We start from the raw sequence: 20342 nt of genomic DNA on the forward strand, positions 1-20342 counted from the left end.
TTATATAGCAGTTCCAAAGAAGATACCAGTTTCTTGCTATGTATTCATTAGAATAGAAAGACTAAGAAACTATTCCAGTGATTACGTGACATCCAAATCCATTTCCAGTACAATAAACAGCACTAATAGTTACGCAAAAAGTTCTATGCATAGTCTGGTACAAAGAAAGATTTGCAAAACTCACTTGCCACACCAGAAGTTCACTTAAGTGTTGAAGACCCTTTCCAGCTCCTGTTGGAATCCAGTGCAAACTTCCATTGAGTTTAACAGGGATTAAATACATCTCAAGGTTTTTAAAACAATGAAATTCAGTCCTGTAAATATTGCAAGTATAAAGTAAAACACTCCTTACATGCACCAATGACATAAACCCAACTTTTAAACTATTAGTGTTTGGTTTTGTTTGTTTGTTTGTTTTTCCTTAGGCATTTGGACAGAATAGGTTTTCTTGCAAAGTTGGCAAGTTGCTTCAAACACAATTAAGGACTTCCAAGTACCTCAAAACCTACAGCGCATCATATGAAAAAAGTGAAAGTCACTGAATAAAATGATTTAGCAATGGATGGTTTTCAGGCAGTCCCCACGATGAGTAAGAGTAGGCCAACAAGCAGACACAGACTATGCAGAAAAGAGTTTTCAAAGGCTCTTCAGCACAAAAATACCTGTATGATTCTAAAAGGAAACATATTTTCAGCGTTAATATTTAGCAGCTTTTCCAAGAATCAGGAGCACACACCCCAGACGATTTTGGAAATACAGCTTTATTTTCCAGTGAATATCCAACTTACAACACTTGCATCATTGCTTAAGAGCCCTCAAACTGATGAAATACTAAAATTTACAGCTCCAGTGCACAGTTAATTAGATATCTTAATAAAAGTTATCAGTGCAAAAGTAAAAAATAATTCAGTATGCAGTTAAATGCATTTTGTTATAAAGATATTTGGGCTTTGAGCGCATATATGTCAAATAATCTGGTAAGATAGAAGCCATTTTCACGCTGTGCTCAAAACAATCAAAACTACTCCAGACCCAATTCTAAAGACAGGCAAGAACTAACTTTTTCTTTTTAAATTAAAGTCTGAGCTTAGTTACCACATTCATCATGGGTACATAAGCTGAAAAATATTACAGAGGTCACCTTCTATTCAAACAGGGGTTGTTCTACAAGAGGCTTTCCTATTTTTCATGTGTGGGATATTTTTGAGACATCTACATTTTTTCCATCCACAGCAGAGAATTAACAGCATTCCAGCGTGCCCCAGTGTCGGCAAATCCTCTTTTCAATCCAGATACAGCATGATGATTGATGAAGCTGTTTGGCCTACAGTAGTGGGCAGAGCAGCTTGGCAAGAATTCAGTGTTATTGAAAGAAATCTCAAATGCTTATTCCATCTCGTCTACTAACTTTAATCACACTATCAACATGCTGCCAGGAACGGAGCCTGGACACCAAGCCATAGACTCAGACAAGCAGCCACTGTTGGCATATTACTGTTGCAAGACAGGTAAAGCGTAAATTCTGTTTATTTTTACCTGTTTCCATTCTATATTGGACACCGGTTAAATTATGGAAAGGTATTTCCTGTAGTACCGGTTAGCTTGCAGCAAATTTCATTAAGGTACTATGTCTCATTTTCCTTGGTTAATGAGCTGATTAAGTTAACTTCTTCAGTTACGTTGGTGTTAACTGCAAGTTGTAAATAAAGGAAGGCAATACAGGAGCTTCACATACCCCATTAAGAGTAACACTTAGTAAGAAAACAGATCAGTACTACAGGCATTTTACCACTAATCTGCTCACTTGTTATGCTGACAAAGAAACAAAAATCTTCCCTTAACTGCCCTATGAAGTTCTGACAAGCTTATCCTAAGTAAACCAACAGCATGTCAAATATTTAAGGTAAATACTGTACTAGCTACAAAGCTAATACAAAGCCTGATATGCTTCTCATGATTACTTTTGAGCTTGTTTTGGCTTTGCTTAGAACAGTAAAGCTTAAAAAGAGAGCTCCAAGACATTTACAGGGCGAGAAAATAAACTGAAGCTGTTGTCCAAGCTCATTTAGCCATTTTTATGTTAGCAAAAACCATTTAGATCTCAACTCCAACTCTCAACCCAGAAGCTGGAATTAGAACTGGATTTAAAAGTCTGTAGAGATCTTTCATTGCTGGAGCTCCAAAGTAAAATATTCCATAAAGCAAGTTGGTTTTCCTTAAATCTATGAATGGGAGTTGCAGTTTTCCAAGTGGCTGGAAACTTTACACCAACTTTTTGGGAAAGGGCTGTGGCTGTACACTGGGATAGCTAACGTTACATTAGTCTCCGTTTTCCCAAATGACACGATACACTCCTCTTCAGATGGAAGAGAATTCCAGTTTGCAACTCCCTGAGCTGATGTAGTCACACAAGGTAATTTCCAGTCCCACCTTTCAACAAATGAAGAAATACTGGCATTCCACTTGCCCTGAACGTAACAAACATAGGGAGGCACTTGAGTTGAAAGTATGCAAAACTTTTCTTCCCATACTAAACCTGTAGAGGAAATTCTCCTTTTTCCTTCTTTGTTTCAGCTTTCCAAAAGAATCTCAATTCAAGTCAGAAGCAACAGAGTATTGGCACAAACCCAGCATTATTAAAAAAAGAAAGGTCTTAAAAAGAAATGTATTTGGCCAGTTCCTTCTCCATTTCAGAATACTGCTCTTTGAGGCGCTCCATAGCTTTTCTGTGCTCTTCATCCACCTCCGCTCGTTTGTTTTGTTGTTCTTTCATGAATTCCTCCCAGTGGGCTGCGCGCTTCTCTTCACGAGCCATCAGCTCGTCCGCCTCACGCTGCAAGGATGAGAATGAAAAGTTTTAAGAATCATTTCCATACAAAACCAGAGGGTTATAATGAGAGCTATACAATGGTTATGGTACCAGAGAAACTGGACTTCTAAGTTCGGTAGAGGAAAGTGAAACAAGCAAGAAAACATATGAAAAGGTGAAATTAAAAAGAAAAGTATGAAGTAGACTCCATCTAAAACAAATGATAAAATGTCTATGATACTATTAACATGATAGCACCAGTAACAATGATTTTTCTATGCTACAGCCTGGTGATAAATAAATAAATTAAAAAACCACATAAAAGTTACTACCTCAGTTCACTTCTGTTAGTTTCTAAAAATCATTTCTTGTATTATTTGCTCCTCTGATTACTGACAAAGTTCAAAGCATTGTAAGCAGCTGATACAAATCCATATTATAACACAAAAAATTTCTTTCAAAATGAACTTCTGATTTCAGGAACTTAGTATTCAGTGTTTTTAGCCCCTTAGTTATGGGAGGGGGAGGGAAAAACAATCAGCAAATGGACACTGCTTTTTAAAATTTTTTTTCTTTCAAAATTTTTTTCCTTCCTTTCTTGTGTTCACACAGAAAGAAGTCACCTACTGTCACAAAGAGACTCAGAGTCCACTGTACTGAAAGTAACCAAAAGAAAAATAACTTAAATAAAATACAGCTAATTTTTGGTTAAGTAGTCTTAAAGAACCGACAATCTGCATCTAGTACAAGGAGTATGGGCAGACCTGTGTTACATATGACAAAAATGCACTGGAAGCACTACCGAGTCCGAGTTACAAGGAAAACACCAGGCCCACTATATTTCGTATTTGTGAGTGCTAGAAAAAAAATTTTGAGAGTTATGTATGTCTAGTATTTAGATACACATGCATTACTGGAGACTAAAGGATCCATTTCAACACTCAAGACAACACGTGAGATTTCATGTCGAGTACATGCAAACAGAATGCTTCCATGTTTCAAACCAAATTATGATAGTCAATAAAACTCCTATAACTTACATGTCAGTCAATCCTTCAACACATTGTTCCTCTTTTATTGACGTTCACTACTTTCCCTTTGAATGTCTTGTTTGTTGAAATCAATTGTTTTCTACATTCTTGAACACATTTTTAAAACTAGAAACAAACCTCATTTCTATTTTACCACAATGCTTAGATTCAGTGTAGCCATCAGATACTAGTCTTGATGAAAAGCCTCTAATACAAAAAGGAAAGAATGAAATAGAATATAACAACATAGATAGTCTATGTTTTGAAACCAGCAGTTAGTGTTTCTGCTTTAGCCAGCCAGCTCTCACTGTGATTGTCTTCCTTTATAAATACGTTATTTTTCCCCTCATATTTTCATACTGCTTGACTTCTAGTAAGTATGATTTCCTTCACTCTCTGATCTTGAAAAAAGAAATCTAGCTATCTAGAAAGAGAGATCATACACACATTGAATATACATGTCAAAATGAGATGTACTTCTGTGGATTCCCTGCACACAGTATCAACAGTCTGGCCTCTTCCTATTATAGATGCTGAAGTCACAATAAATCTAGTCAATTGTTCTTATATTTGTACCATCTTCCAGCAGAAGAGGGGATTAATTCCGTGCCCCCCCCTCCCTCCTTTTTAAAACATCAGCAATGACTATTTTCTATGTACAGTATTTCTGTGTAGGAACAAATATTATCATACACCTTTAATAGACATCTGGTATTTTTGTCAACTCAAGGCAATGGAAACCCATTTATGTATTCTTCAACACTCTGTCCGTGCTGCTCTGCAAGATCACATATGGTGGGTTAAAGACACTATTTTGGCCACGCAGCATTTTCTGTGCATTGTAACAACATTATGCCAATTTACATTGTTTGCAACAGATGCAACATCAGCTACTAAAAAAATACACCAGTGTACACTAATAGTTTGACCAGTACACTACCTGATATTCAACAGGTTTTGAAGCTGTTGGTGCATCACACATTTTTGACAGGATGACACAGCAGCTACCCAAACCACACTTCAGCTGGACTAACTCATGCCCCTCACAATATGAACAGTTTGAAAGGAACATGAAACTCATGTTACTGCTTCCTATTTTCATTTTCCACTGCACCATTTCTACCCCAGGATTTAAATTATTTACCTGGTAAAAAAACCTAAGACATTTATAGAAAACGAGATAGCAAAGTTTAGTTTATCTAAAGTCTGCAGTCTAACTCCCTTCTTCTCCCAAAAGACCTCTTGCCTTCCCCTGCTCAGTCTTTAGCTTGATCTGGCACAGGAGAAGGAACGTTGTGAATTAAAGGGATATTAACAGCTAGGCTACGTATATTGCCTAATCTATGCCCAAATAAACACGTAAACAGTTGAGTAGTGAGAAACAATTGCTCTAAGTACTTATTCTTTAAATAGAAAAAGGCGAGCAGCATTCCACTGAAACAGTAACTAATTTTATAGAGTAAGATTTACTGGAAATAAAGTAACTCCAAATAATTCCAATTTACACCTTGAACAAAAGTAAAAAGTTGCAGATATTAATAAACACTTTAGAAATTAGAATAAAAAAATTAAGATATGCTAGAGCAAACAAGTAAGAATGACAAGAAAACCAAGTACAAGACACCAAGGATTTGAATACTGTTTTCACTCCCCCATCCTGGTAACGATTTGGAAAACCCCACCGTAGAAGCTCAGTGCAAACCTAGGGCACTGCAGCTCCCTCCTTCCTAGTAAACAAATTCAAACCCAGCTGTTCCCAGCAGCACCTCCAGATCATTGACACTGACGGCTGATGAGTGGCTCTGTTCGTGTGTGCAAGAGATCATCTTGAAACCAATATTCCTGTTCCTACCAGCTGAATAGCTGCATGAACAGCAAAAATAATGAAGTGTCATTCTTAATGGATGCGTGCCTTAGGATACAGACCATTCCACCAAAGCATGTGTTGCAGTGTAAACTTGCTTCTTATTAGAAGTTAAAGAATCCGTGAGGGAGAGACCTGTGAATGCTATAGCTGTGGGATAAACTTCAATGGGCACTTCAGTCTCATTAGGCATCACAGAACAATATGAGAGAGAAATCCTGACCAAAGACAGGTTCTTCCTACACCCGCATCCAACTGCAAGACGCAAGCTACAACAGATACCATCCCTGGAGCAAAAGTGCCAAAAGGTTTCCCCCATCCAAGTCTTCTCCGGTGATTTGTAACAGGTGCTACCGTGGTACAGCCTTTTGCTTAGCAGAACATCACTAACAGTCTCTCGAGGACCCAAGCTCCCACTCAGGACACTGGCATCTAGCGCTCCAGCCACAAAAAGATTCAGTTTCTCAGGACAGAAAGATGACTTTGAAAATGCAGCTCTGCAAGTACCCTTCAGGTTTGCCCTCTATTATGCTTTCTGACCACGATGCTCTCTACTCCTACCACACCCTCTTCACCTCCAGTGCTATTAACTTCACTGCTTTATCCAATTGACCATAACACACAGGAGGAAAAACTAACAAAATCAAGACACTATGCAAAAAATATTGTGCCCTAACTGTAGTTGCAGCTGTAGCAGAGCTAGAAAACGCAGGTAGATAAACAATCTCTCTTGTTAAATATGCCATTGACAGTAATGAAAAATCTTTAAAATGCAAAGTTTTTCAAGATGTATAGACATCTTGGCATAGATTTGTGTTGGTTAATCAAAAGTTGCTCTCAAAAACCAGTTTTCAAAAGTCAGCATAATTACGTATATTAGTGATCTGTAGAGACAATACTGAGTGTAATTTATACTATGAATTCATAATTTCCAAATTTATAGATTTGCAAAAATTTGTTTTCCAGAAAACAATACACATAGAATTTGATAGTGTGCCTGGTAAATTAATTTCCAGGGTGATTTCATAAAAGTGAGGAAAATAACATCTTCATTTTAAGATAACAGAACTTCAGGTTATTTTTCAATGATTTGTTCTTTAGGAAGCTTTCAAATATCATATCAAATTTCTTGCTCATCAAGGTCTGACTACTTAAAACCAAAGAAATAACCTCAATCAGTTTAAATACTAATACAAATTGGTGCTGCTATCTTAAGCATCAGGATCCCTAGTTATAAAGCATTAATCCACTGCACACTTAACCTCATGCTGAGTAGAAAAAAGCACGCGAGCATAATTTAGGAGGAGCAATCTTTGAAATATATACCTTCTCTTGCTAAATATGAACTGAAAACTGAAACAAAAAATTAAGGCTGTAGGTGTCTCCTACACCTTGCTGACACAAGTGTGACAACATTAAGAAGAACAATCAATTTCTAGAGATCTGTATCACCTCAGTGAATGCTTTTTCCAAAGTCCACTTGCAGTAGTAATAACTAACTTCTGATCTGTTAAAATGAATACTTATTTATTGTCACGAAAAACATGCATTCCTGCATGTTTGAAAGTGAAGGTACATTTGCATGAGAACGCAATTCATTTTTTTCCTTTAAAAACAAACAAACAACAAAAACCCACCACATTTGGACGAACAGTAATTCAGTGTTAATTTTCATTATTTTTAAACTTGTAACTTTGCAAGAGCAACCCAACTATGTAAAATATAAATTGAAATAAATTCTGGCCCATGCAGAGTCAGCAAAAAACTTAAAATGAAATAAAGATTTATACAACTCAGAAATTGAGGAAAACTATTTACAAATTTTGCATTGCTGGTACCCTGTTTCCCCGAAAATAAGACCTACCCCAAAAATATGCCCTAGCATAATTTTTCAGGATTTTTGATGAGGCTCGAAATATAAGCCCTACTCCAAAAATAAGCCCTAGTTACAGTTCATTAAAAAAATCCATTTAGTGTCCAGGCAGCTGTATGTTTAAAAAGTAAAATTAATTGGCAATAGAAGGCAGCAGGACAGACAGATACTTCACCAAGAAAAGATGACACCAAACAGACAACTGACAGTTGCCAATGCGCTACAAGCAGGCTACAAGGATAAGAGGCGCTCATTTAAGGAAAGTGCTATTGCTAGACATAAGAAATTGGTGCCAATGGTTCTAAAGGAAATAAGAGTCACAAGAAATTCATGACGGAATTCAACGTTTGGAGAGTTACGATGATGTTCCAGAATGTGATGACATGACTACATTTGAATAAATGTTGATTTTTTTGTTCAAGAATAAACACTGACTGTTGTTCATGGAAAAATAAGACACCCCCTGAAAATAAGCCCTAAAGCATCTTTTGGAGCAAAAATTAATATAAGACCCTGTCTTATTTTCTGGGAAACAGGGTAATGATTAAAAAAACAGAAACAGGTGGGTTTTGTTTTGTGGTTTTTTTGTTTTGTTTTGGCTTGTTTTTTGTGTGTGTGTGGGTTTTTTTGTTGTTGCTGTTGTTCAATCTTCTGTTTTCACGGCTGCCAACTGGAGAAACTGAAACTTGTTGACTAACAAAATATCACTAAGAACAGCACATGCAAGCATGAAAATCAGTATACTTTCATAGAACAACTTTTCAGAGGATAGCCTAATTTTAATTCCTAACTTTTGTTATTTCAAATGACTGCTAAAACAAGCAAACAAATCTGTAAAATAACTATAGTCTAAACTCGTAAGTAAAACCCCAGCCAAACAGACAGAAGTCTCTTCAAACAGCCTTAATTATAATTTAGAAATATGCCTAATAAACCAAACACAGGCACCTCAGAAAACATGTAAGTTTCTCACTGGTCTCCTCAGACACTCAAGAAGTGTCTAAAAAGTTATTTTGGTATTTAATTGTATAACTATACCAATGCAAGATAACAAAACAGAAGTCAGTATTACGATACCACATCCAGGCTTCAGAACAACACATTTTATTCTTAGGTAAAACCTTTGTAATGTAGGAAAGTTGCTGAATGAACTAAAGTGTGTAGGCAGATGTACCTGAACCAAGAGGAAGCCTGAGGCAATTCATGGTATCAGTACAAAGGAAATAAAAAGAGAGTCTCAATAATTACCTATAAATTATAACGTTTTAAGCATTAAACAATCCAACACTTCTTGCCACGCTGTAGATTTCTATTTGAACCAAAAATGGTTTAACTATCAGCAACAGTACATTACGCTTTAGGCTTTTACTGTGTTACTGACTGGCATTTACTATCATCTACTGCACAGAAAACAAAACAAAACAAATTTACCCCACCTGAAAAGATCTACAAGGTAGTATAAATTATATTTCTCCATGACTGTTAATTTGACAAAATCTGGATAATTTGTTTGTTTAATTAGAGAATCATCTCCTCGCCCCCAAACACTCTTGGAACTCCAGTTCTATCCTCCGATAAAGTTTCCAGCTCTGGACCTCACTCATAGAGCTTTTGCCTGTCTTTGATTGCTGGTTACCCATTCTTCCAGCAATTCCGCTTCTCCAAACAGCATTTCAGTTGTTCTGCTACAAGTTCCTGCAGCCACCCAACCAAACACAAGCCATAGCAAGCTGCTAAACTTCACTTTTCACACACAACCTGAATACTTGGCATCACTGTCTTTTAGTATAACTACATAAATACAAGAGTTTGGGAAATTCTAACTGAACTGTGTTCATAACAATGCCTATTACATTTATGAGTAGTTGTTTTCTAAGTTATTTAGACATTATTACATTTTCAGCTTTAATCTTCATATAAAAAGCTGAAATTAGTTTTGAGTTAAAGTTTCATAATTTGGTTTAAATATAAATCAAAGCTTGTCTAAATTACAAACATAGCTATTGCCTTATTAATTCCTGTCCTGGGGATTCCCTTTGGTGTGTTAGCAAATGTACATATTTTGGCAGTGACATCTTTCATATTCCTTTTATATCAACATCTAAGTTCAGACATTAGTTATTTGGAAAAAATCTAATCTACTTATGAAACTATTTTTTCACTCAATAGCACATTCTGCTTGAACTTACAAGAAAGTAAAGCCGCCTTGTATATAGGACAGACTCACATGAGTTGGTTGCATTTATTTCTATCCCTGTTTTATTGTCGTTGGTTATGCAAGAACTTAACATCTGTAAAAACAGAATTTTTCAGTAAACTTTGTTCTTAGTATTACTTGGGGTATTTTTCCTGAAATTAAAAAACACAAAGAAAAACCAAACACATCAAAACCCAAACCAAAAAGCCCACTACTTGAGGCAGACACAGGCTTTGAGAAATGCTACCACACTAGTTCATGCCACAAGCAATTCAGAGGTAGGACCATATGGCAAGTGTTAGGTAGCTTCCAGTATAAGCCTGTATCCTTCTACATCAAAATATTTAAAGTAAGAAAAAAAAAAATAGTACACAAAACCATATTTACAATATTTCTTTAAGTCTTCTCTAGTTTCTCCCACAAGCTTAAAGTAATCCACAGCTTCAACTACTAAGTAAATATTACTGATCTGGATGGGCAGACTACTCAATGAGACAGGGGATTCCAAGAATACTTCTTATACTGACACTCCTGTAATCTCAAATTACTTTACACCCTAGGTGAGAATATTGTAGGGACAACATCATTTCCCTTTTGTTACTTGGCTGCTACTAGCAGCTGAAAGGAACTGCAAAGTAAGAAAGAATTAGTAAAGCAAATTATCTTAAACCTCATTCTATTCAGCAGAGATTGAATTCATTTCACTGAGGCCTGATCACACTAATCACTTGACACTAGATCTTACCAAAACCCTGTAATTTTTTCATAGCACATGATTAGAGAAAGGAAAAAGTATTTATCCCCAAGTGGCTCCACTATCATGACAATTCTTATCTATAATTCAAAAAAAGTTACCTACCTGTTCCGACTCACATTTGGAAAGTTTCAAGCCAAGAAGTTTTACTATACAAGCTTAAAGAAATGCTACAAATCCTGAATAGCTGTTAGTATTCCTCCACTGCATATTAAAAAAAACCCAGAGTGGAAATACACAACTAATATTTCAAAAAAAAGAATAGTTACAATTCTTATTGAGTGTTTATTTTATAAGTTACAATTTTTTTATTAAAGTTTTATTTCAAACAGTGGCAGAACTATAAGAATTTCCTACTTAACTTCACTACCAATATCTATGCTAGTGTTAGACAAAAGCAAACTTAGTCAGGGTTCAGCAGCGTGCTATTTGCACAGTACCAGTATTCAATGGCAACTGGACTGCCCATCTTCATTGATTACTAAAAGGAAAGAAAAACATGACTATCGGCTTACATAAATCAATGTGCAGCCTGTTTCGTGTGATGGCCACAGAAATGCCTTTGGTTTTTCTGAACTAAATGATTATAAATAACATTTTGCAAGTCAAAAGATAACACAATAATGAAGGAGTAATGGGAAAACATAAAACTAATTTCTTATATAATTTTCCAAATTTTAGATTCAGAACACATGTATTTCAAATGAGCAAAGTGTAGCCAAATGAAAAGATTCCAATGATTCACATGTTCCTATAATATAGTCCTTCATTAAATAACCCATCCACAAGTGAAAAACACACTTCCTTTTCAGCAAGCAATATATATAACATGGTCAATGTTCTTAGCTAACTAGGAAAGGTTTACATTTCCATTCTGGTAGGTTAGTAGGTGCTTTTAGTTCCACAGAAAATAATTTTTTTATACTGAAGCTTTCCCTTTATGTGACAAATATTATAGTCTGAGCTTGGAGTGAAAATAAAGCAAAGGAAATAAAAAAAATAGTTTCCATACACCAGGAGATTATAGGAAGAGCTAGCAATCCCTTAACTTTGCAGTTGAGTACATATATGGTGCTGCAGTATGCATTTTATAAGTGCAGAATCACCCCAAAAGAAGTTTTAGTGCAAGTATATAAAATATACTTTTAAGTTTTGGTGTACTGAAGGCAGATAGACTTGCTGTGGAATCACAAGACTCCTAGTTAGATCCTATTATAAGAATCTAGTCATCCACCCTTTACCTTCCTCTCTTCATGCTCCTTCTCTTGGAGTCTATGCATCATTTCGTTGGCAGCTTGCACTGAAATAACAAATTGCAGTACATCAGTCTGTTGTTCTAAATCAAAGAAACTTGCCTGAAAGGGATTTAAAAGACATGAGGCAGTTGCAAGTCAAAGACTATATTCCACTGTGTCACTTAACTCTGCACAAAAAAGATTTGTCAGTACTTTCTGGAAATGCTTTACACTGATAACTGCATGGGGGCATAACACCAAGTTCAACTCTCGTGCATTCTAGAAGCCAAAAAAAGAAAGGCAGCTATGTCCTCTTGTGCCCATACTCCTTAGTGTTGCTGATGAGCTAGAGTGTACTACTCAGCACCTCAGAAGACAGGAAAAAACCCTCAAATCACTAAGTAGAAACAGATGACCAGGCTCTATATTTAGTTGAGGTTTTTTTCTTATTTTTCCCTATCAAATGTAAGAAGTGATTTAGTATAAACGATATACATGGAGAACATCTTTATGATGGTGCCAGTCTCTTCTCTTGTGAGACTAAGCCTAGGAAAATTTGTCAATGGAAACAGGAAAAAAACCTGCATAGGGATACAGTTCCTAACTTATTTAACACTTAACGCAGAATTAAATAAACTAATTTTCCCAAAGCAGACATTTCTCCCACTAATGCATCCTAGTATTGAGAAATACTGTACATCGTCTTAAAGCTGGTGACTTCTCACACCAGGAGGCAGCCCTCGTAGCTGATGAGGAGCTGGGAGCACCATGAACTGGAAGATCTCTGCTGGCTGACTCTGAGCCACTCAGGACCATTAGAAGACAGTTGCAAGTGACAGTTATAGCAGACTCCCTACAGCAAAGGATGGAGGCTCCCCATCTGTTCATGTGATTTGTCTGTCATCTAGAGAGGCTTGCCAGGACGTTGCAGAGAGGCTACTGAGGCTTGGACTGGTGTTCTTCCATGTAGACACCAGCGGCACTCAGGGTGACCTGTGAAATATCAGGAATCACTACAGGGATCTGGGTGCAGCGGTCAAAGGCACAGGGGGGTTCAGGTAATGTTCTCCTGAGCCTTTCTGGTGAGGGGGACTCCATGGATCTTTGGGGTTAAAAGCTAGTTGCACAGTTGGTGTTGGCAGCAGGGATCAGTTTCTACAACCACGAAACCCATTCTGAGCATCAACAGTTGCTTGGAAGAGATGGGATCCACCTGATTAAACAGGGTAAAAGTATCTTTGCCAACAGAAGGGACATAGCAGCCTTTTCAAGGATCACCTCCTCCAAGCTCAAGAAAGGTCCATTCCAACCAGTAGGTAATCAGCAGAGGGAGCAGGAGGTCTGCATGGATGAGTAAGGAGTTTCTAACTGAATGGAGACTTAAAAAAGGAAGTGTACAAGAGGTGGAAGCATGGGCAGGTGAGCCAGGAGGAATATAGAGTTGCTGTTTGATCATGCAGAGACAAGGTTAGAAAAGTCAAGGCTGATCTGGAGCTGGATCTGGAAAAGGATGCGAAAGGCAACATGAAAGGAGTCTACAAGTATGTAAACAGCAAAAGGAAAACTAGGGAAAATACAGGTCCTCTGCTGAAAGGGGCAGGGGAGCTGGTGACAAAGAACATGGAAAAGGCCACCTTTGCCTTAGACCTCACCATAAAGACCAGGCTTCAAGAACCCCAGGCCCCTGAGACAAGAGGAAAATTTGGAGCAAATACAACTTACCCTTGGTGGAGGAAGACGAGCTTAGGGAACACTTAAACCAGCTGGAAATATCTGAGTCCACGGGGCCTCACAGGTTGCATCCATGAGTGCTGAGAGAGCTCCCTGATGTCACTGTAAGGCCACTCTCTCTCTCCCTCTCTCTGAATAATCACCGCAACTGGGAAAGGTTCTTGAAGACTGGACTCTGACCTTTAAGAAGGCCAAAAAGGAAAATCTAGGGAACTACTGGCCAAGCAGCCCACCTCAATCCTGGGAAAGGTGATGGAAAAAATTCTCCTGGAAACATTTCAAAACACATGAAGGGGATGAAGTCATCAGCAGTAGTCTGCATGAATTTATGGATGGGAAAACATCCTTAACTGACCCAACGGGTCTTCTACAATGCAGTGACTAGCCTGACAGATGAGGGGAAACCAGACAATGTTGTTTACCTCAGTTTCAGTAAGGCCTTTGACAGTGTCTCCTCTAACACCCTCATAAACCAGCTAACAAAGTATGCATTAGGTAAGTGGACAGTGAGGTGGACTGAAAATTGGCTGAGCAGCCCAGCCTAGAGCCTGCGATCAGCAGCACCAAGTCAAGTTGGAAGCAAGTCACCAGTGGTTTACCCCAGATGTCAGCACTGTAGCCGATACTGTTTAACATCTTCATCAGTGACCCAGATGCTGGAGCAGAGTGCATCCTTAGCAAGTTTGCAGATGATACAAAACCAGGAGGAGTGACTGACAGATGATATGGTTGTGCTGCCATTCAGAGGGACCTTGAGCAACTGGAGAATTGGGCTGAGAGGAATCTTTCGAAGTTCAACACATGGAAATGACAAGTCCTGCATCTGGGGAGAAATAATTCCAGGCAGAAACACACACTGGTGACCAATAACACAGTCTTGCAGCAAAACAAAGTGGCCAAAAGCATCCTGGGCTGCATTAGGAAAAGCATTGCCAACAGGTCAAGGAAGGTGATTCCTCCTCTCTGCTCAGTGCTGGTGAAGCTGCACCTGTGGTAGTGTGTTCACTTCTGGGCTCCCCAGTAAATGGAAGAGATGGACTTAGTGGAGTAAGTCCACCACATGGATGACTAAGGGAGTAGAGTATGTCTCATATGAGAAGAGACTCAGACTGTTCAGCCTGGAGAAAAAAAGGCCCAGGCAGGATCTCATCAATGTGAATAAATATCTGATTGAAGGGAATAAAGATGAGAGACCCAGAATCTTTACTACAGTGCTCACTGACAGGACAAGAGGCAGTGGGTACAAACTAAAACACATGAGAATCTATCTGAACACAAGAAAACACTTTTTTTCCAGTGAGAGTGGTCAAACACTGGCATAGGTTGCCTAGAGAGGTTGTGGAGTCTCCATCAGTAGAGATATTCAAAACTCAACCAAACATAGTCCTGGTGAACTAGTCTATCTGCCATTGCCTGCACAGTGATGTTGGATAAAATGACCTCCAGAGGTCTCTTCCCACCTTGATCGTTCTGTGACTTTACTACTAATGATCTATTGCACAGCTGACCATTAGAAAGACAAGTAGTACTCCATTCAGAAGGCAATATAACATATGTACTAATTGCATAGCTAAACTTTAAGTTTCAAATATTTTCCTGCCATCGTTTTATGTGCATAGCATTATCTACCATTTGTAATTCTGCAAGATGCCATATAAACAAGTTATATGAGATTAAATGCTTATTCAACATGTTATACATAAAATAAAACAAAACCCCCACACTGGCATGTTTCAACTACATACATTTGGCAGCTAAAGCTACACAGCCAGAGTAAGAAGCAATGTGCTTACATCTCTTGAATATTTCATTCAAATTGCCAGGCATGGCCTGCTCACACTTGGGAAGAACATGTTCATTTGTTTCAAAGATTGTGTTCTTTAGATTTTCAAGTACTCGTAGTTCTCGGAGGCCACGTTTTTCCTGCCAGAAGAAATGAAGGAAAATTAGTGGCTAAGAAGGAATTCTACTTTCCAAAATAAGATAGTTTTCCAGTTGATAAACAAATATCTTTAACTCAAAGACTAAATCGTTTTCTATTAAAGTGTTACTCTATTTAGCACAATTGACAAAATTAGTTTTGTGAAAAACTAATTCTTCACAATAAAATACAGTAATACTTTGAATGACACTTCTAGCCTTTGTGAGAAAAGTTAGTATTTACTAATGAAAACATTGTGTGGAAAATGTGCAGGTTTGTATAGATAATCTAGAGCAGTGATGCCAAACTCATTTTCACTGGGGGCCACATCAGACAACCTTTGAAGGCAACGGCGAGGCTGATGTGGTGCCTGGTGAAAATGAGTTTGACAGCCCTGATCTACAGGATATCAAAAACAACAGAGAGAAACAGAGCTTGAAAGTATTGCATTTTGTGACTCGGCTGTCACAGAGAAATAATACAGCAGTGATTTTGCTTGCTTGATGTCTGACCTTCCAGATATAGCATGGTATGAAGTTAAAACAATGCAAGTAAAATTGTTTTTACTGAAGTAATGCAATGAAGTCAACATAACACAGCTGACTAAAGAGGCAGCCCATCTTCTGGCTCATTGCTGATCATGATTAATTACATGAAGAACAAGCTTTGCTTTATTGTTTACAAAAAAAAAAAATCTGAAGCCATGGCACTACTTCCACTCCAAATTTCACCTGTACTTTCCTTTAGATAATGAAAAAGATTCTGTAATCTGCTGCAGGCTGCTGCCTGCCCCCTTCCCCTTCTTCAGAGTTATGAGTACAATTACACACAAGCATTCATAATGCTAATCATAACACAATTCTAGATGATTAAAAAAATGCTTCAGCACATGAAGTGGGCAACTGGATCACCAAACCCATTTTAAAACTCCACAGAGGCACAAGGCACAGACAAGTAAAGCTGCTTAAGTAAAGAGGTTCCCAGCTTCCCAAATGCAAATCTACATTCTTCATAGATGTTGATCACTGAAAGAAGGAGCTTACATCCTACTACAACGAAAAAATATCTGATGTCTCAAAGTCAGAAATGTGTGTATTTTTTTAAGAAATTTTAAGTTGCAAAAATGTAAATAATCCTCTGGTTTTGCAAAAAAAAAATTTTTTTAAAAGATCTAATATATGAAATTTGTCTAAGAAATACAACAAGACTTTGGGTGCAATGACAAATATATGAATTATAATTATAAATACATGAGTTATAATTTTGTGACTGAGTTTAAAATTTTCCTTTCTATGAAAAACCATGTGAAATTATTTACTCTATCCTATAACTTACATAGAAAAGTCTAGTTCACATACTTCTTTTGTACAGAGACAAATGAGACGTGCTTGAAATATTAGCTACGGGGTGGGGGGAAGACATTTTAATGTCATTTTTCATAAAGAACAGCCCTGCACACTACAAGTTTGAGGCATAACTGTATTTTCAGGACTAACATTAAGATTTTAAATTCCGCTTTCTGTAAGAATGAAAATCTACTCTGAAATAGCCTTTTGTTGACACAAGATTCTACTTCTCTAAACTTTTGCTGCCATCTTGTGGAAACCATATTACACTTCCCAAGCAAATTTGGATATAAACGCTTTTCCATCTTCGGTACTTCAGCCTTATTTGCAGCCAATCAGAGAACATTCATTCATTTTTTAATGATTTTCTTATTTTGCATAAATTGTTGCTCTTCTCTTCTAGAACTATTAATTTCTTTCACAGAACAAAATATAAAGCAAAATCAAATCCCAGCTGTGCCATCTGAAGCAGAAAGCAGTTTCTTAGTCAAATGTGAACCTGTATCAGCCAACAATATTTTCCTTAAACCAACTAGATTTCTCTAAGACATTAGAATTACATCACTCTCCTACATCAATACTCTTGCCAGACTTTCACAGGAAAAATATTTGTGACCCCTTCAGAACTTTTAAATAAAAAGACTTAAATTACTGCCTTGTTTACTAAAGTTGTAGATATATACTACAGGTGTGTTATTTTTGGCAAGAAATGCACATCAAGTGTTTCTGAAGAAAATTACATGCATATTATAATCTGTAAAAAGATGCTAACACTGTTTAAGGTCTCAGATTCTGAAGATTACAGCACCCAGTAATATACAAATACTTACTTCAAATTCTTTAACAAAGTAACGTACTTCTCCCTGAATTACTGGTCTGTGATCCAGTAGTCTTGAATAGATTTCCCCAACATCTAGAAGATTAATGAAAGTCAGATTTTTAGTTTTCCTTCTCTCACATTACATACTAAGCCAAACAACACCAGGTAGCATGACATACTTGCAATGCAATAGGCACTACTGCTCACCAAATACATGCAAAATCAGAAGAGCACCACAATAACATTTGTAGGCTACTCTACCTAATCAGCAAACTACCGGTTTAGATAAAATGCAATGAAACAAAGTTTTAGGTGCCATAGACACCTTTGTGTGAAACACTCTCCTCTGTTTCTCAGCACCCTCTGTTTCAGTCCTCTTTAGTACAGCTTCCATATCTGACTGTTAACGGTGCTAAAAATTGTATGCAGAGCAGAACTAAAGGCTACAGCTCAACAGAGATTCACAGTTTAGGATATGGGAGTTTTCTCCAGCGAAAGACAAGAAGAAAGCTCGCTACCAAGGAAGCCTGCTAGCATTTTTTTTTTGTATTCCAGGGTCAAAGATTTGAAACTTACTCTTGAAGAAGAGTATTAACAACATAAATATATATGAGAAATAGCCTTGGCTATCACACAATAAAAAAAGCCTACTCAATTTAAAAGCAATCTGATAGCACAGCATTTAAAGAAATATACACTGTAATTCAAAGAAGCACTTTAAACTGATGCTGAACTGGCAGTACCATCTGAAGAACACTCCAACTTTTTGTCCTGCCACCAGCTGCCTATTCCCGTCGTGTGGCTCTCCCTGTCTGCTGCACCGATGAACATTTCATCAGCAACCTGAATCTCACCCCATTCCAAAAACAAAGTCGTGAACAACGACTTCAAATTGGGGAAATAACATGGTTACACAAACAAAGCACAGGCTAAACCACTTCCAAGTTCGAACGTTTCTGTGTACAGGTTAACTAGGGCGAAACACGGGTGCTTGGGTGAACAAGGCACAAGAGTTTCCCAGTGGCGAGGACTCAGCTTCCCAAAACAAAGCCACGCAGCCACCCGAGTGTCAAACTAATAAATAGCTTAAAATAAAGCCCGTTGAGCTTCCTAGGAGCCTCACGTCACACTTCGGGGCGCCGCGGAGGGCCGGGGAGCGGCTGAGGGGCCCGTCATCTCCCGGGACACCCCGCCCCGCTCAGGGGACACGCTTCCCCCCGGGCCCGGCAGCCCCTCAACGCCCATCCCGCCCGTGCACCTTGGGCTCGGCCACCGCAGGGACCCGCTACCGAACCAGGCCGGTCCCACTCCTCACCCTTTATGATGGGCTGAATCGGGGATCCGGCCGCCAGCGTCTCCCGCTTCCTGTCGCTGGGGGGCGGCGGCGGGGCCGCCCCGCTCCGGCCGGGGGACGCGGGGCCACCCTCGCTCATAGCGCCCGGCGCCCCGGCGGCACCCCGTGGGCAGCCCGGGCCCTTCCCCGCCCGCCGAACTTCCGCCTCGCCTCGCCCCGCCGCCTCGGTGTGAGGTCATCGCGGCGCGCCCGCCGCCTCGGCAGCGGCGGCCGTTGCTGCGGTAACGGTGGCGGGACGGGACGGGCCCGGCGGCGCCCGCCGAGCTGCGCTGGGGAGGAGGATTTTCACACGGCCGCGGAAACAACCAACCCACCAACCAACCGAGCAGACAAAACCCCGCCGAAACAAAACAGGGATTGCTTGCTTGTTGGGTTTTGTTCCAGCAGAAGAGATGAGCGTTCACATAAATCAGTTTGCTTCTGGGTGTTGAGAACGTGAATAGCAACTGTTGGACTTGTGGTCTACAAAAATTAAGAGCAGAAGTTTTTTAATAACTATTAACAAACCAAAGTTCTATGGATTCCTTTTAAAACCATTTTACAGTGTCAGGGTATTTTAAACATACTTCCCTCCCTCCCCTTCCCCCAAATTAGAGTATATTGACTTTCTTTTAGTGTTGTTTGTTTGGGGTTGTTTTTTTTTTTTTGTTTGTTTGGGTTTTTTGTTTTGTTTGTTTGTGATGGTGTTGCTGGGTTTTTTTTGTTTGGTTTGTTTTCTTTCCCCATGCTACATGTACTCAATAGAACAGCTTGATCTGCATTTAGGTCATTACGTCTATTGTTTTATTTATTTAGATAATTTTAAACATTCTTTCTACTTGCAGTTCATACCCTGTTTGGCATCTGTGGTAAATGAAGGAAGAACTGGACCACTAATTCAGCTAAAGCTGCTACAACCTACAGTGTCATGACCTGGAAAACGGCAGTTCAGCTGGAACAATTCCTGGTTTATTAGTAGAACATAGGAGTAGTAGTATTTCTTTGTTAGAAATTAGTTCTGCCCATGTTGTATTCTGCAAAACTCTTATAAGTAAAAGCAATTGCCTGGCTGAGGAAAATAAAACCACCTTTTTTTTTTTTTCTTTAAATTGTATGAAGCTATTATTGACACACACAAAATGATCCTATTATTAAATTGTGTCACATCATCAAAGCTCAGAAACTGTTCACTGAAATCACTATAATGTTTTTTGACAATACTTCTAAACTCAGCCTTGAGAATGAGTGAACTAGTTTTGCTGGAATGCTTTCCTCCAAATCAGTCAAAATATGGTTACAATCTGAATAAATAATAAATGAATCTTACATTGGCAAGTGTTGAATGCTTTGGCAAACATTTTTGGGTTATGTTTATACTGAATTTAATATAGTTTTTCATTCCTTAACTGTTACATAGTTTGCAAATAC

General features: G+C 38.4%; 1 protein-coding gene across 1 annotated transcript; it reads right to left on the bottom strand.

The window, feature by feature from the left end:
- Window positions 1-742: 742 nt before the first annotated feature.
- Window positions 743-19041, bottom strand: BLOC1S5 (biogenesis of lysosomal organelles complex 1 subunit 5). Its single transcript, XM_065832459.2, has 5 exons — window positions 18897-19041; window positions 17592-17674; window positions 15288-15417; window positions 11770-11828; window positions 743-2833 (listed from the first exon to the last, which is right to left on the bottom strand). Exons 1-5 carry the CDS (start codon window positions 19012-19014, stop codon window positions 2654-2656), a joined length of 570 nt encoding a protein of 189 aa, XP_065688531.1. The 5' UTR covers window positions 19015-19041; the 3' UTR covers window positions 743-2653.
- Window positions 19042-20342: the final 1301 nt, after the last annotated feature.

This window comes from Patagioenas fasciata, chromosome 2 (genome assembly GCF_037038585.1).
Source record: "Patagioenas fasciata isolate bPatFas1 chromosome 2, bPatFas1.hap1, whole genome shotgun sequence".
Taxonomy (NCBI): Eukaryota; Metazoa; Chordata; class Aves; order Columbiformes; family Columbidae; genus Patagioenas; species Patagioenas fasciata.

Bases quoted from the DNA above. Each gene is read 5' to 3' on its own strand.
- BLOC1S5 (XM_065832459.2), bottom strand. From the start codon at position 19,014: ATGAGCGAGGGTGGCCCCGCGTCCCCCGGCCGGAGCGGGGCGGCCCCG. The intron at 15,418-17,591 runs GTAAGTATTTGT...TTCTTCTGGCAG, and splicing joins ACTTTGTTAAAGAATTTGAA to GAAAAACGTGGCCTCCGAGA. The intron at 2,834-11,769 runs GTAAAGGGTGGA...TCATCCTTGCAG, and splicing joins AGGAGCATGAAGAGAGGAAG to CGTGAGGCGGACGAGCTGAT.